General features: G+C 46.4%; 1 protein-coding gene across 1 annotated transcript in view; it reads left to right on the forward strand.

The window, feature by feature from the left end:
- The first annotated feature begins 2,304 nt into the window (after positions 1-2,304).
- Positions 2,305-17,658, forward strand: part of CSNK1G1 (casein kinase 1 gamma 1) — a 55,347-nt gene continuing 39,993 nt past the window's right edge. Inside the window, exons 1-2 of the mRNA XM_060260085.1 lie at positions 2,305-2,818; positions 13,296-13,682. Coding sequence (XP_060116068.1) covers positions 13,502-13,682 — 181 coding nt within the window. The 5' untranslated portion in view covers positions 2,305-2,818; positions 13,296-13,501. The remainder of the gene's footprint in view (positions 2,819-13,295; positions 13,683-17,658) is intronic.

A 17,658-nucleotide genomic window follows, 5' to 3' on the forward strand; every position in this document is an offset into this window, starting at 1 on the left:
TTGTATCTTGAATAAATCTTCGTTGGCCTTAAAGGTGTCACTGGGCTCAAACTTAGTTCTTACTCAAGAACTGTGGTCCAGGAGAATAACTACGATTAACAATAAAATCTAGGAGTAATATTTAGTGTGAATTGCTGTTTAGCAGAAATATTTATCTACTTAATCCATATTTAGTTACCCTAGAAATTCTCATCCTACACACCGACCAAAAATTAAAAAATCAACCACAGGTTAACACCATATAATCAGAGAATAATCACAGTAATGCATAAAGCCACAAAGTGAATGAGTAAAGAGATAAAAGACATTTTCCAGCCAGATCAACCTAAGGGCTTTTAGGTTTACCTTATGTGACTGCAAATTGCTTGATTGACTGGAACGTAGTAACTAAGTCTTTGCTTCAGTAAATGCTTAAAAGAATCTAGTAGTTTTTGGTACCCTTGTGCGATGTTTGATATGCTAACTGTGTGCTTGAAACCTTTGGCCATACTTGGTCAGGAAAGCTTACATGCTGTTAGCCTAACCTACCTCACATGATTGTGGGGAGGATAACAGAGGGCAGGGAGAATCATGCAAGTTGTCGTTAGGGAGAAAGACACAGTATAAATGAAAAAAAGTTTTTGAGAAAATTGAAAAGGCAGAAAAGTTTAGGATGATACTTGCCCAGGGTTTAGACTTCTGCTACCCTTAGGATTGGAAATACCTAGAGATCTGGGGAGGGTGAGGTTGGGGAATGATTTCAGCAGGATAAATGCTATAGTCTGTCTTCCAAAGCAGTCATTTTCTCCCAGGGGACTGATCTTGGTGGTCTGGAGATAAGAACATAAGAGAAGCCATGTTGGATCAGGCCAACGGCCCATCCAGTCCAACATCCTGTGTCACACAGTGGCAAAAAATTTTATATACACACATACACTGTGGCTAATAGCCACTGATGGACCTGTGCTCCATATTTTTATCTAAACCCCTCTTGAAGGTGGCTATACTTGTGGCTGCCACCACCTCCTGTGGCAGTGAATAAATTAAGATAAATGAGATAAATTAAGATGAGTAGCTGTGCTTGTAGCAATAGAAAAGAGCAAGAGTCCAGTAGCACCTTAATGACTAACAAGACTTGTGGCAAGATGGGAGCACCCATGAGCCACTGCTCACTTTAGATGTCTGAAGAAGGGAGCAGTGACTCATGAAAGCTTACACCCTGCCACAAATTTTGTTAAGGTGCTACAGGATTCTTGGGAGATAAACTGTAACACTCGGAAGTTTTCAGGTGCTACCTGGAGGCTGCTAAATTGGGTATCTGGTGTATAACTCCCTTCTAACAGATCCAAGTGGGCAGCCATGTTGGTCTGAAGCAACAGAACAGAATAGGAGTCAAGTTGCACCTTTAAGACCAACGAAGTTTTATTCAGAATGTAAGCTTTCATGTGTGCATGCACACTTCTTCAGATGAGGAATCAGGTACAGTGAGCAGAGCTACAAGTAGTTGATAGGCAGTGGTTTAGAATGCAAAATGGTACAAATTTAAAATCCAATGGCAGAATAGTAAAATTAACAAATTGAGCAAACCTTTGATCTGGGTAGCATGAGCATGAGAAACCAATAAAACAGTAACATGTCAAAATGTGAGAATGTCCGCTAATCATTGTATTGTTTATAAGCCTGGGCCAAATAAGGGTATTTCTTAGAAGTTTTCCCCATCCAACTAATTTACCTTTTAACATGTAACATATACACAGTTTGCCATTAGAAGAAAAATACATTAAAACATAATTGCAAGATGGCTGAAGTTAGGGAACAAAATCCAGATATTTTTTGAATGCGTTGCACCAGGTTTTGGAAGGCTTGACTGATATTTCTTTGGGTGAAATAGCACGCTTTTCTTGAATGCAACAGGAAGGCCGAAAGTATTTTTGTTGTTGTTAATGAGATCTGAAAGAAACTCAACTATGTCATGAACCCAAGGGCGCTTCAATCGCTTTGCAATGCATTCCTCGCCCATTCTCACCATTGCCCGCGCCACTCCCTTCCCCACCCTCTATTGTTCCATAGAGGCGCCGCTGCAACCGAAGACTCACGCCTCACCTCCTGTCGCGTCACGTGACCCTCCTGCACGCCTACCTCCTCCATCGAACTCACTTCCGCCTAGCAACCGAACGCGGTTGCTAGGGCGCCTTCGTGGCGGCCTCGACCCGGAAGCGCTCTCGCGACGGAGCCGAGGCCCAGCAGGCCAACATTCCATAGGGCGCCGGCTGGCAAGGGGCGTGTGCTCGCAGAAAGCGCATCCGGGTCGCGCTCCCCCTCCTCCTTTCTCTTCCCCGCTCCTCCCGTCAGAGCGCGACCACAGAGGGGGGTTCGCGCCCCCAGCTCGTCCCTGCCGCCAGACGCCTCCCTCGCTCCGGAAAGCCGTCGTGGTCTCCTCAGAGGTCTTGTGTCGTTAACGGTCGCCGACAGGCGGGGGCAAGGCCGCGCCTCGAGGGAGGGAAAGGCGACGCGGGACTCGCGCCATGCTCTGGACTCGCTTTTTTTGTGTGTTCGTGTGAAGGGGGAACACGCGTGTCTGTCGCCTCCGCGCGGGCCAGAAGAGAAGAGGAGGGGGGATTTTAATTAAAAAACCCCTTCTCCCCACTCCTTTCGTTTCCTCTCCCCCAAATCCTCAGCCATGCACGAGCCTTCGCCCCGCTGTCCCGCGGGCGGGGTCTTCGTGGCCTGGCTCCCCTCGGCGACCCCTTCCCCACGACCCCGCTCCAGGCACGCCAGGAAAGCGCTGAGAAGCTGCGAGCGGCGGAGGACGCGCCGCTGACCGGGGGACGCTCGACAAGTAAGTCCGGCTCCGACTCCTTTCCCTGGCAGCCCTTCTTTCCCCCTCTTTCAGGCTTTTCCAGCTGGGCCGTTGGCAGTGTTCCGTCTAAGCCAGGGGTGGCCAAACTGTGGCTCGGGAGCCACATGTGGCTCTTTCGCACACATTGTGTGGCTCTCGAAGCCCCTACCACCTCATTGGCCGGTTTGAAGAAGGCATCTGTCTCTTTAAATCACTTCTTCAGCCCAAGCCAGCTGGCAGCTTGGAGAATGCATTTAAGGTTAAACTTGCTTTCTTTCCATCTCTCCTCCCTCCCTTCCTGTTCTCAAACATCTGATGTTCATGTCTTGTGGCTCTCAAACATCTGACATTTATTCAATGTGGCTATTGCATTAAGCAAGTTGGGTCACCTCTGCTCTAAGCTGAGTTATTGTGAGCTGGCTCACAGATGTTTAGCCTCTTGCTCACTGATTTTTGACTTAGCTCAGGAAAAATGCCCCCAGAGCACAATAATTTGTGCAGTAGCTCACAAAGTAGAATTTTTGCTCACAGGACTCTGCAGGTTAGAGGGAACATTGGCTGTTGGATATATTAAAATTGGATTCCAGTAGCACCTCAGGCGCCATCACAGTACACCATATCTCCTGCTGGGTTCTTCCTTGGCGCCAGACGCTTTTCAAGGGGGTAGGTGAATGAGGGACTTGCCACGTGGGGGATTAAGGCTGGGCTTGTGTTTATTTCAGCCCTGCAGAAACCGGGTAGCTGCTGAGTATAATGGTTCTCCAGTATACTAGGAGGTGCTTTAATATTTTTTATTTACCTTATTTATTCCCTGTCTCCTCCCTCCCCCAAACCAGGGTTCACCCAAAGTAGCCTACAGTTTCCTTTTACCTTTTTGATCCTCACAACAGCCCTGTGAAATAGATTAGGCTGACGGGATGTGAAATAGATTAGGCTGTGAAATAGATTAGGCTAGTTTGGATGTCCACCTCAAGTCTCATGAGAAAGGTGGGCTATGACGGGATATGGCTAAAGCCAGTTTGGTGTAGTGGTTAAGTGCATGGACTCTTATCTGGGAGAACCAGGTTTGATTCCTCACTCCTCCACTTGCAGCTTCTGGAATGGCCTTGGGTCAGCCATAGCTATCTCACAGCTGTCCTTGAAAGGGCAGCTTCTGTGAAAGCTCTCTCAGCCCCACCTACCTCACTGGGTGTTTGTTATGGGGGGAAGGAGATAAAGGAGATTGTAAACCGCTCTGAGTCTCTGATTCAGAGAGAAGGGCGGGGTATAAATCTGCATTATTCTTCTTCTAGGCCGAGGTCGCCCTGGCAGAGTGTACCTTGAGTCAGGGCAGCATTGCCCACTCTGACTGGCAGCTATTCTCTCTGCGGTATTAGGATAAGGTCCTTGGTCTCGCCTGCTGTCCAATCTTTTTAGCTGAAGATGGAGCCTGGGACATTCTGTCTTCCAAGCTGATCCTCTGCCATTGAGTCAGGGCTTCTCTGTGATTTGGGAAAAAAGTTCAAAAATAGGAACTGTCTGTCAGGGTTACTAGCCACTGTGGTCCCTGTAGCTAAATCTGGCAATGCTGCTTGTCATAAGTTCTGTGGTGTAAAATTCCACAGGGTGTTTGTGTAATATTGTGTCAGCCATGATAGCCTGTAATAGTAGAATATACTATGTAATAGTAAGAACAAAATTAGTAGAGCAAAATTATGCATATATAAATAGTAGAACAAAAATTTATGCTATGCATACATATATATGATGATGTTGGTATTTTGTGTATATGTACCTGGAAGTCATGGTGACTTCTGGCGACTCCTACTGGGACATGGAGGATGCTCAGAGAAGTGGCTTGATACAGCCTGTCTCTGCCTCCTGCTCCTGGTATTCTAAGGTCGTCTCTCATCCAAGTACTTGCCAGGGTCAGCCCTGCTTAGCTTCTGAGATCTAATGAGATCAGGTACCCAGGTCAGAGCCGTACCTGGAAAAATTTTGTTGGTCTTTAAGTTGCCATTGAACTGGAATTTTGTGTGTGGTACAGAGAAAGAAAAATCCGTGTTAGCATTTGTTGACTTTCAGTTTGTGTGTGTGCTGGGTACCTTCTACCCAAGTCTGAAAGTTTAAAAGTGTTCTGGAACACTCCTTTCAGTGCCTTTATACTTGTAATATAAATACAGACTTTGCCTCTTCTTGTCAGAAGCTAAGCTGAACACTTAAGGATGTTGCTACACCAAAGGAGCTTGGAGGTTTTTTCACTTCCTCTTTGCTGTTGGCCTCTAGACTGCATTGTTTTCCAACAGTGAGCTTTGATGATTCAGTTCATAATATGTAGCAGTTTTTATTACTGTGGTTTGTACCTGGAGATCTGAGCTGAGATGTGAATTCTATTGTGCATCTGGCTGGTTTAGCTCCTGCGTCCTGCCTTTTAGTGATCCTGTAGGGTCAAGGGACTTGGACATAAGACGTTTCGTTGCATATGGCTTCCTTCTTCTCTCTCCTCCACTCCGGGCATTTTCATAGCATCCTTGTGAGGCAGGTTGCATTGAAAGACTGGGGGCTAGCCATGGTCACGGGTGGGGGGGGGGCTAACTTGCATCTTTCCCCATCTCAGACCCACACTCTAACCACTGTGCTATGCAGCTGAAGGTATTGCATGCTCAGAACTGCACCTGGCATGCACAAACACTGAAATATGTGCCTGGCATATTAAAATTATATGTATTTGCAATACAATTGCTTCTAGGCCTTTTGGCTGAGATCGTGTAGTGTTTGCACCACTATTTGAGTGATTGCTGTCTTAAACACAAATAAACTTGGAAGTTGGTCTGTCAGAGGATCTACTGCCAAAGGCACATTCAGGGTTGAACAGTTGGGGGAAACCTGTTCTTGGAAGCTGAACATGATAAATGGCTTTGGCACTCTTCAGAACTTTCTTCAGTTGTGAACTTGGCCCCAAACGTATCTGACTCTGGTGCAGAAGGAACCTGTGCTTCAATACTACATTGTTTTAATAGTATAATATATACACAGATAACTAACAGCACATTTATATTTCAGTAGCAGCTCATGGAATTCCGTAGGTAGCACTGAGTGGTGTGCAGATGAGCTGGCTTATCTTAGATCTAAATTATGAAACTGAAATTTATGAGCAAAAAGATCCATAAAATGAAGCAATCTCAGTGCCCGGAGGGTATCTCAATTCCTGTGTGTAACTGCAGTGTATGTACTCTTCTTGCTCCTTGCTTATCGTACATGGCAGCTTCCTGTTTGGTACCACAGATCTATACTATGGTCTCCCATCTGTTGGTATGCTGATGCTCACGCGCTTCAGATGCAGAGCTTGTATGTATGCACAAGTGGTCTTAGAGCCGAAACAATCTCAACCTGTTCTCTGTTTTTCAGTCTGTAGGACCCCATCCCACTGGTGTGGCATGTGAGCCAAGTTTTATCTAGTAGAGCATGCGATTAGAGGTTTTGGAGGCAAGATGATTTCTACCCATTTTCAAGCTTCATATGTAAAATCAATCATGAAAATTAAGTAATGGCTTGGTGTGTTTGCTCATGTTGATTTGGGTGGAATGTAATTATGTGCCATAAAGATTGCAGCAAAAGGTATATTGGTATTGATTTTTTCACCACATTGATTTCATAATTTTTTTAGAACATGTGTTACAGAACTTTGCCCTAACATTCTAGAATACTTCCTGAGTTGGCCCTGTCCAATTTGGGGACTCAGCTTGGATCAAAGACTGCTTTACACTCACCCGTCTGAGCGAACAGTCTTCAGCTAGAGTCTGCTTGCCCTTTTGGAGATCTTGGTGGCCTCTGATACTCATTCAGCACAGGAGCTCTGTCCTTGATTGAAGTCTGAAATATTTCACTTCCAGCTGCCAACTTTGTTTTTTGGGTTGCAGTGGCAGTTGAAGAAATTATGAGATCTGGTGAGTTTTAGTGCTGGCATTCCTGAGGTTCAGTTTCAGTGTACAGCCGGCAAGGATGTAAAGACTTGAGGGTCACCAAGATGGCAGCTTCCTCAAGCCACATTTTTTGGGTCAGCAAGAGATATGTTCTAGGATATGACAACCAGCAATCTGAAATGCGGGCCCTGCGGGACTTTGAACAGTTCCGCAGGGCCTGCAAAACCATCTTGTTCCAAACGGCCTTCACCAGCTGAAACTACTAAACTACCAAGTAAACTTGCCAGCGAATATAGCGCTAAATGCACTAATGTTTTTTAGAATTTTAATGGATTTTAATTGTAGTTAAATGTTATTTATTGTATAATGTATGTATTGAGTTTTTTTGCTGTTAGCCGCCCTGAGCCGCTTGGTCGGGGAGGGCGGGATACAAATAAAATGTGACTGACTGACTGACTGAAGTTATCTGGCTTGCATTCCATTGACAGGGGACTGCCACCCTAGCATATCATAGGGGCGCTCCAGAAGTGGCTACTGCAGTTTGAATCTTGGGTGGTATCTATGTCCAGAAGCATGTTTGGCTAGCTTTGTTTAGTGTATAAGTTTTTGACTGGTTCATCATTCGTGTCTTTGTAGCCTCCTACTTCTGCATTGTTCTTTCCCAGAGACTGCCCTTTAAAAACAGACTGGAAGATTCAGTTGGTGCAAAAATGCTGCACCGCTATCCCTTCTTTCCTTCCAGCGACTCAAGACAGCATGAAATTGAAATAAACTGAAACTGAACAATTTCCCCCTTCTCCAGTATATTTTCACAGGAACCCTGTGAGGTATGCTAGGTTCAGAGACCATGACTTGCCAAGGGTCACCCAGCAGCCATGACTGAGTGGGCATTGAACACTGGTCTCCCCCTCCCTGGGGGAGGGGCATAACTTGACACACTAACCGTTACACAGAACTATTGCTGAGAAGGAATCAGTACGGCAGCCACACTGGTAACCTATAAACTTGAAGGCCCGATTCCAGGCAATGGTGCTTACTTCTAAAGCTATACCTGGTGTATCTTGAGGTTAGCTGCAGAAGGCTCCGCTAAAAAAGAAAGAAAGCACAGGAGAGCCATTGTTATGTGGACTGACAGTCCTAGAGAAGCCCATTAATTGGGTCAGTGCATCTTGGGAAACTCCTATGCAGCCTCTATGGAGGGGGCAAAGTGCCCTTTAATTATGAGGGCTTGTTGGGAAACTGAAATCTCTTTAGTTTCAGAGGGCAGCGGTGTTGGTCTTCAGTGGAATAGCTAGATTCAAGCCTAGTGGCAGCTTAGAAACCATCAAGGTTTTCAGGATAAAAGCTTTCAAGGGTCAAAGCTCCCTTTGTCAGATATCTTTGACTCTCAAAAGCTTATACCTTGAAAATCTTGTTGGTCTCTAAGATGCTACTGGACTGGAATCTAGCTGAAATCGCTTTAGTTGGTGTCCCCCTCTTTTTTGTGAATAATAGGACTGATGTTTTCTACAGTCAGTTCTATGTGTTCTGTTTACTCCTGATGTGCTTTGCTGTCTTGAGAATTTTGGGGAATGAGTAAAAAACCCAACTTAAATAGCTGAAGCTTTGGTTTTTATGGCAAGAAAAGGTTATGCATCTTATGTTTGGTTTCTGAAAAGCGTTTGGGGGCAAGGCACTGTTAGTCTTTTTTGTCTAGGCTCAACTCTTTATTTTGCAAAAGCTTTCTTAAAGCACCGTGTCAAATGAGGGTTTGCCATGGAAGGGCCCAACTCGCTAAGCAGGGTTAAACGTCAGAGGAACGCTGCTTTTTGTTCAGTGGAAAACAAATCTTCACAACCAGCACAAAAGCGCAAATGCAACGTGCGTGTGTTCCCGACTGGCATGATGTATCAGCACCGAAGAACTTGAGGCAGGTGAATGATCTCCCTGCAGCTCCTTGGCGCTTTCTGGGTTCAACTCTTCCTGCTGCCACCTACTTGTTTAGCTTCTCAGCGCTGATGCGTGGGCACAACTGTGAACCGCTTCCATGGCAACCACCTTCAGCTGGTGACTGATCTGCAAATAGGTGATTAAACTATGCAGATTTATTCAAAATAGATGGAGTTATTGTTTTTTTTGGGGGGGGTGTCAATGCCAGGTGACATGGTTTTTCCTCTCTTCAGGTAGGGGAAAAAAGGGTTAGCACCAACTTGTGCACCTTCCGAAGAAAACTCCCATGTCCTGGTAGGATCGTAATGACTTCTTGTGCTCCGTCCGTGCAGTGTTCTTGGTACAGAACCCCTGATCATGTGCCTCGCTTCATGTTTTGAGACTCTTCCATCGTATGGCCAGCTCTGCCCACTTGTAGGTGTGCTGGCATTCTGGTTGTCTGACCAGAATATTGTGTCGGTCAAGACTGTCTCTGGGTATCTAGAACAGCTGTTTGATGTTGAGCAATGTGCAGTGTTAACCTAGAGCAAGCAGTAAATCATCGTGGTGTCGCATTATAGTATTGTGGATAGCCCAGGCTAGCCCAGTCTCACCAGATCTTGGAAGCAAGGCAGGATGCGCCCTGGCTAGCATTTGGATGGAAGATCTCCAGGGAATACCAGGGTCATGACTCAGAGGCAGGCAATGGCAAACTACCTCTAAATATCTCTTCCCTTGAAAGTCCTACAGAGTAGCCAAAAGTCAGCTGTGACCCAAGTATTCTGTAACCCAGAAGCAGCACGGAATGTCAGTGCCAAGAACAAGGACGGGGCCCTTCGAGTACAATGTTTATCCATTTACATATTTATGTGCCAGTTAAACATACAGCAAAAAAATCTCTGGGTGTGCCACATCAGTAGTCACAATAATCAGTCCTGTAAGCTGCTGTGCCACCCATGGGCTGTCTAGTAAGTACAGTTGCAGTAAAGAGTTATTTTTATGGTACCCAGGAAAAGCAGCTAACCCTCCCCCCCCCACTCCGGCCCCGACGATGACGATTTAGCTTAACTGAAAAGGGCTTGTGGCCAACTGAGTCCTCCAGTGCTCACAGAGCTGTTCAAAAATGTTGTGATATTGATTGATCTTCTGATCAGTTGACCTGCTTGGGGGGGTGGCCTTTTTTAACCCCCCCCCCTCCAATATGGCATTCCAGTTGCAGGTAACAAGGCCTGCATGTTCATTTCCTTCAACCCGGCCTACTTCCCCTTCCTTTGAATTTCTGTTGGCTCTAGCACTGGAGGCCCATTAGCTTTAAATATAGATAACCTTATCATCCGGCTGTTCTTTTGCTCTGTTCGGGGTTACCTAAGTACTGGGTGCTGAGTGGCCTTGTGTGCACCTTCTGAAACTTCCAGGCGTGTTCCTGAGGCTCCCGCACTATTACTGAAGCTGAAATGCATATTTATCTTATGAAAATGTTTGTGTTGCACTGGCTTATGGAAAATGTATCTCAAACTGGCAAACTAATACTCACCAAAAAGCCATATGGGTTTGTGGAATCACTTAAAGCACCTAGGATATTGTAACTTCCAGGCAGGCTCCCACTGGCCCAAGGGCTGCCATTAAAAAGCATGGATTCCCAACGTGGTGCCCGTGGGTGCCACGGCGCTCACTGATGGGCGCCTTTCGTGGTGCCCACCAAGTATTTTTAGAAAATAAAAATATTCTTCTGTTTGGCTATGCTGGTTTTTAAAAATGTGACTTTGGCAGCAGCTGCCGCCGCAGAATAAGGATTTCCACTTTGTGAATTAAGGCAAGCTGCGACTGGTTCTGCATTCTGGGGCTGCGCTCAGCACATTGCGTCAGAATTCCAGGGGTTCCTGTGGGTTCAAAAGGGTTGGGGGCCCCTGCTAAAAAGTTAGCTTCGTCTTACACAGCTTTATAGGAATTCTTCAAGACCAGCAAATCCTTCAAGGTCCTGGACAAAAGTGAATTTTTACACCTCTAAGAGAATAGGATGAACATGGCTTTGGGATATTTGACTTCTCAGCACCCCTCCCCAGGTCTGTTTCTTTTCATCAGAGTTACTGTTAGGCACCAGATGGTGAAAATGTCAGGTTTTGTCCTTGATTCAAAGCTACCAAGTGTTCGCAACCTTGATTTATTGAGCCAAGATTGTCCCCACAGTGCTTTTACTTGCCTGGAAGGTGTATTATGACTCACCTGTGAACAAACTCACATAGGATTGGGCTGCCTTTAGTGCTCTCCAGTAGACTTTGTGTGGGCTGAAAAAGGTGCCTTTGCTACCAAGGTGACTCTTGGTATGTTCATATCTGAAAACACAGACGGAGTAGAACTTCCTTCCCCAGTTACGTCGTTTCATTGTAGGAGGATTCAAGGAAGCTGAATTAACCAGACTGTAGGCATTTTTAAACCCTTGCTGCCATAGTAGTTGCTGGGTGACCTTGGGCCAGTTATGCCTTCTTACCCTAACATACCTCACAGGGTAGATTCAGGTGGGTAGCTGGTCTGAAGCAGCAGAACAAAGTTTGAATCCAGTGGAACCTTTAAGAGCAACACAGGTTTTTTTCAAGGTATCATAAAACGTTGTTGGACTTAAAGGAGCCACTGGACTCAAAACGTTGTTCTTCTAACTCACCGGGTGATTCTGAGCATAAAAGAGAGGAGCAAATGATGTCAGTTGCTTTGGGGTTCCCATTGGGGAGAAAAGTGGAGTAGAAAATAAGTCTGAGCGGTTGTCCATCATCTTCTTCTGTATGCTGCCTGGTTTCCTTTTCTGTATATAAAAAAGGAAATTCTCTCAAATTGTAGTACTCGTCATTTATATATAATGCTGCTGCTGAATAGATCCGAGTGGGTAGCCGTTGTGGAAGGAACAGAGCAAAGCTTGTGTCCAGCGGCACCTTTAAGACCAGCAAAGTTTTATTCGAGGTACGAGCTTCCGCGTGCAAGCACGCTTCAGATAAAATGCAGTGGAAGAAAATCGTCCTGCATAAGTTTGTTTTTTGAAATGAGAAGATTCCAAAGGCTTTCTAGGTCGGTCTGTTCCTACTTACGGTTGCAACAGACCAGAACAAAGTGACCTCCTGCATTGCCCCTTAACTCTCCATCCTTCTGGTTGTGGTCTCTGGAGCATGCTCTCCCTGCATTATGTTCTCACAGCCAGCCGAGTTCCATGAGTCTCACACATTCTAAGGTGATGCGGCCCCCAGCTAGCCATTTAGGCTTTCCTGAAGATTATGTTCCAAACCACATAAGATTTTTGTCAGGCTAAACAGCAACATGCTCTTGTGACTATACTGTGACCCAGGTACGTCCGAGTAATGACTTTGGGCCAGGTATGTCCAAATAAGCCAGGGCCCAAAAGGGTTGCCAGCTCTGGGATGGGAAATGCCTGGAGATTTGGGGATGTAACCTGGGGGAGGGGAGGGACCTCAGTGGAGTGTAATGCCATAGAGTCCACCTTCCAGAGCATCCATTTTTACAGGGGACCTGATCTCTGTCGTCTGGAGATTAATTGGGATTCCAGGAGATCTTCAGGTTTCAGTTGGAGTTTGGACACCATAAAAGAGATAGGGTGGGACTGGGGGTTTATTTCAGTTGCTATCAACAAAATTAAGGATGCTCTAAATAACCATTTAATATTATAATTAGGGTTGATAATCTTCAGATGGGGCCTGGAGATCTCCTGGAATTGTAACTGACTTCCAGGGGTCTGTTCCATTGGAGAAAATGGCTGCTTTGGAAGATGGACTTTATGGCATTATACTTTGCTGAGGTCACTTTGCAAACCCTGCCGTTTCTAAACCTCCAGGAATTTCCCAGTCCAGAGCAGACGACCGTGTTAACTTCAGAAAAACAAGGTCATAGACTTCCTTGCATCTGTGGAATACCTTCTTTGGTTTTACCTTGTTTCCTAGATTAAAAATGAATAAGCGCTGCTCTTTAGGTCCATCCTGCTTTATTAATTGTGTTAAATAATTTGTCCGTGCTTCCTACATAAGCTTTTCCCTACTGGTGTTTGCGCAGATCTCTCTGCTGTCTGACATGTGCAGTGTTCTTTCCAAATGAGACCACAAGGCTGCCATTTCCTTCACAGGGCTGAGAGAGACCCAGATGTGGGCTGGACAGTCAATCGTCAACCAGTTTTTGCAAGCTGAATGAACCTGAGTCAATAGATAAGCTAGTTCCCCCCCCCACCCTCAGACCTTGAGGATCTAAACTTGAACTTCCTTCCCACAGCTCATGTGAATGAATATGTGGAGATTGTTGTGTGCGATGGACTGTGGTGAATAGATATTCAAGGGGCAGGGGCAGTCAATCTCCTGCTTAAGGAACATGAGGTTTTCTTTCATATTTCTTATTTTATATCTCTTTGAGATGGGAACCAAATATCTCGAGGCCGAAGCTATGGGAAATGGAGGAACAGAGGTTATCACTTGATTGGAGGGGAGGGATCAGCTGGGAATGGTGGCACCCCACATGTTCATGCTTCTCCCAGAATGCAAAGGGTTACATCTGAACTGATCGGTCTGTTGGAAGACTGAAATCACAGTCATCGGGTTCTTATTTTAGGGAGATGCGTGCTCTTTTATAAATAGGATTTTGCTCTTACAGTTGCCCTCTCTTTTTCTCTCTCTTTCTAGGTTGTATAAGATTTCCCCCCCTCGTTTCTACCTCTTGGAGGATTCCAGAGCTGCCCATTGAACGTTCTGTGGACGTGATGCCAAAAGATCTCCAAATGATTCTATAGTTTGACCCAATGGTTCTTCGGGATATATATTTCTCTCTTCAAGAATAAAAGTGCACAGTCCAAATCCCAGTCGCTGGCAGATAACTTTATTTTAAGATCATGGACCATTTTCCTAGGGAGAAAGATGAAAGGCAAAGAACAGGGAAGGGCAATCCTGGGAGAAGCTCCCACAACTCCCGAGCGTCAAGTTCCTCATCGACCTCTGGTGTTCTTATGGTCGGTCCCAATTTCCGAGTCGGCAAGAAGATAGGCTGCGGCAATTTCGGAGAGCTCAGGCTAGGTAAGGCACAACGATTGCGTCACTCGGGATTTGGGCCATAAAATAAGCCTAAGTGTGCGACACATTTTAATATCCATATATGTAAAAGCTGCAGGTGGCGGGGGCCAGTTTGAGATGGGCATTCCCCCTTCCTTCTCAGGCAGGAAATGGGTTCACCTGCAACCTGAAAACAAGATACGCCCATTGAGTCAAAGCTCCATTCACGGCTTCAGAGCAGATTTAATCAGCTAAAAGAGTCAAAATGGTGTAATGGCTAGAGTGTTGGACTCGGGAGTCCCCCACGTGATGCCTCTGGACACTTTGGTGCTGACCAGGTGTTTTGAAGAAGTGGGCGGGGCCAGATGGGGCTTTTGCCCAGCAAGGCCTCTGATTGACTGTTGGAGATATGACTGTCTATACAATTTTTAAAAAAATGTTGCTTTGGCAGCAGCTGCCACCGCAGCACAAGGATCTGCGCCGTGTTACTGAAGTTAAGCTGTGGCAGCTATTTTGCAGCTGACTTCCACTTCCTGCAGCAGCCGTTTTGCAGCTGACTCCCACTTCCTGCAGCAGCCATTTTGCAGCTGACTCCCACTTCCTGCAGCAGCTGTTTTGCAGCTGACTCCCACTTCCTGCAGCAGCCGTTTTGCAGCTGACTCCCACTTCCTGCAGCAGCCGTTTTGCAGCGGCCATCTTGTTGCTGCACCCCACCACGCTGTGCCAGAATTCCAGATGTGCCTGTGGGCTCAAGGAAGTTGGGGACTCCTAGACAGGATGTGGGAAACGCACGTTCGAATCCCCACTCTGCTCTGCAAGCTCGCCAGGTGACCTTGGGCTAGATTAACACACTCTGAGCTTAACCTACCTCACAGGGCTGTAGTGAAGGTAAAACAGAGGCAGCAGGAACAATGAAAGCTACTTAAGGTCCCCACTGAGGGAAAAGGTGGGCTATAAATAACGTAAATAAATAAGTGACCAAGGCTAGGTCTTATGAAACATAAATGGATTCATGCACAATACCTAGCTGTTTTCTTCCTCTGTAATACAGCTTCCAGAAATTGAGATCCTGTATGAACAGAAGCACAAATAAGACTGCGATAAACTTGTCTTTGCAGAAGCAGCTTCCGTGGTCTTTTTTGTGTGTTTAGCTTGCACAAGAGCTCTAGCACAAGCTCTAGCACAAACAAAAGCTGTTTTCTAGTAAACATCTGTTACATTTCCTCCTTCAGAGCAGACTGAAGTGAGGATATGTGTGCGTGTGAGCCCAGGAAAAAGAACTGGATTCCATTTTCCCCACAGAAACCTGGACAGGATTGAACTTGTTATATTTCAGTATTATTGAGCCATCTTCAGAGTACTGAAGTTAAAGTTTTACTTGGGTGGTGTGTGTTCTTTCAGGTGACATCTGCCCTGGTATGTATTTTACAGCCATCGAGATCCAGTGCCGGAGTTGTTTGATTTTCTTGTTATCGCTTTGGGTTGGGTCTTACAGTTTCATGCAATGGCTTCTTTAAGATGCTTTCACAAACATGGCTCTGCTCTCTGGCTTGAAGTGAAATCAGGACATGTTCAGATAATTTATTGATTGATTTTCCTTGATTTATAGGCCACCCTTTCCCATAATGGGCTCAGGGCGGCTTCCAGCATAGTAGAACAATCAAACCAGTTTAAAACAATTAAAACAGTTAAAAATTAAACCATTTAGCCATGATTCACATTTGGTGAGGCGGCCTAAGCAGATCGATTAGGCATCCTTGTCCCAACCTAGATGTTCAATCCCAGCTATATTGGTCTCAGAGAATCCGTATGGTGAATCAGCACAGTGCAATCTGTGCAGGGGGCCCACTTAAATGATAGGACACCCGTCTGCCTCAGCCGTAGGCCCGGTGGAACAGCTCCTTACAGGCCCTCCGGAATGGTAGCAAATCCCAGAGGGCCCAAACCTCCACTGGGAGCTGGTTCCACCAGGTCGGGGCCAGGGCCGAGAAAGCCCTGGCCCTGGTCGAGGCAAGCCAAACGTCCCTTGGGCCAGGGATGGTCAGAAGATGCTCACTGGCCAATTGTAGCGACCTCCGGGGCTCATATGGGGAGAGACGGTCCCGCAGGCATGCCGGTCCCAGGCCATGTAAGGCTTTGAATGTCAATACTAAAACCTTAAAGCGGATCCGGTACTCAATTGGTAGCCAGTGCAGACTGCACAGCATCGGCCAACTGCTTGCCCATACAGGCAATTCAGACAGCAATCATGCTGCCGCATTCCGCACCAGCTGGAGCTTCTGGATCAGCCTCAAGGGCAAGCCTGCGTAGAGTGAGTTACAGCAGTCTAACCTGGAAGTGACTGTTGCATGGATCACTGTAGCTAAGTCCTGAGGGGTTAGATAGGGCGCTAGTTGTTTGGCCTGCCTAAGATGATAAAAGGCAGATCGTGCAACAGCTGTGACCTGGGCCTTCATAGAAAGGTTGGCATCCAGTATCACACCCAAGCTTCTCACCTTCTGGGTTGGTGCAAGAGATGCGCCATCCAGGGTAGGAAGCTGGATCCCCGATCTTAGTCCCCCCCCAAGCCAAGTACAGGACCTCCGTCTTAGTTGGATTAAGCTTCAGCCAGCTCAAATGTAGCCAATCGACCACTGCTTCCAGGGTCCTGGTTAGATGGTCTGGGGCAGAGTCTGGATGGTCGTCCATCAACAGAGCTGGGTGCCATCTGCATACTGGTGACAACCCAGCCCAAAACCTCTGGCAATCTGGGCAAGGGGGCGCATATAGATGTTAAACATCATTGGTGAGAGAATAGCTCCCTGCGGCACACCGCACTCTAGTGAGTGACACAGGGAGGTCTTCTTGCCGAACGCCACCCTTTGTCCCCGACAACAGAGGATGGAGGGAAACCACTGTAAAGCAGCCCCCTGGACTCCAATGTTGGCAAGGCGGTGGGTCATTAGATCATAGTCGACTGTGTCAAATGCTGCAGAGAGATCTAAAAGTGATAGCAGCACTGACCCGCCTTGATCCAGATGCCTTCTAAGGTCATCTGTGAGTGCAACCAAAGCAGTCTCCACCCCATGACCAGGACGGAAGCCAGACTGGAAGGGATTGAGGACAGATGTATCTTCCAGGAAAGCTTGAAACTGCTCCGCCACCGCTTTCTCAATTATCTTGCCCAGAAACGGTAAATTCGAGACTGGGCAATAATTGGCTAGAACCAAAGGGTCCAACGATGGCTTCTTCAAAAGCGGGCGAACCACTGTCTCTTTGAGCTTAGCTGGAAATACCCCTGATGACAGGGATAGAATAACAGTCTCAGCTAAGGGCCCTTGAATGTCCTCCCCGCCTGCTTTCACAAGCCAGGAGGGACACGGGTCCAGAGGACAAGTGGTAGGCTTCACCGCAGCCAGGATCCTGTCCACATCCTCCTGAGAGAGGCAGCTGAAGTGGTTCAATGTAGGACCCAAAGATGAACAACAGGCTTCCAGTTCTGGTACTGTATCAATTGTTGCTGGTAGTTTACGTGGAGAGTCGAGACTTTGTCTGCGAAATAAGTCTCAAAGGCCTCACAGCCAATATCCAGTTCCCTACCCTTTTGATTGCAACTGGCACTGTAGTCAATGATCTAATAGTTCTAAACAATTGGGCTAGGCGCGATTTCACAGATGCAATGGAGGCAGCATAGAAATCTCTCTTAGCTGACTTCACTGCCTTCTCATAGACCTTCATGAACGTTGTATAAGAAGTTCTAGACTCCTCGTCATAAGATCTCCGCCACACTCGCTCTAGTCATCTAAGCTGTCGCTTCATCCTCTGCAGCTCCAAGGTATACCAAGGCGCTGGTATGTGTCATGATTGGTATTAAAATCAGTGGCAGGAGTCCTGTCAAATATTTACTCAAATAGTAATTGGTGCTCTGTCCTTAACATGAAGGAGACCCACTAATTCTCACCCTAGCGCCTTTATATAACGACAGTTTATCTTGTAGCTGAGCTCTTAGGGTAGCTTGATT

Source organism: Heteronotia binoei, chromosome 19 (genome assembly GCF_032191835.1).
Source record: "Heteronotia binoei isolate CCM8104 ecotype False Entrance Well chromosome 19, APGP_CSIRO_Hbin_v1, whole genome shotgun sequence".
Lineage (NCBI taxonomy): Eukaryota > Metazoa > Chordata > Lepidosauria > Squamata > Gekkonidae > Heteronotia > Heteronotia binoei.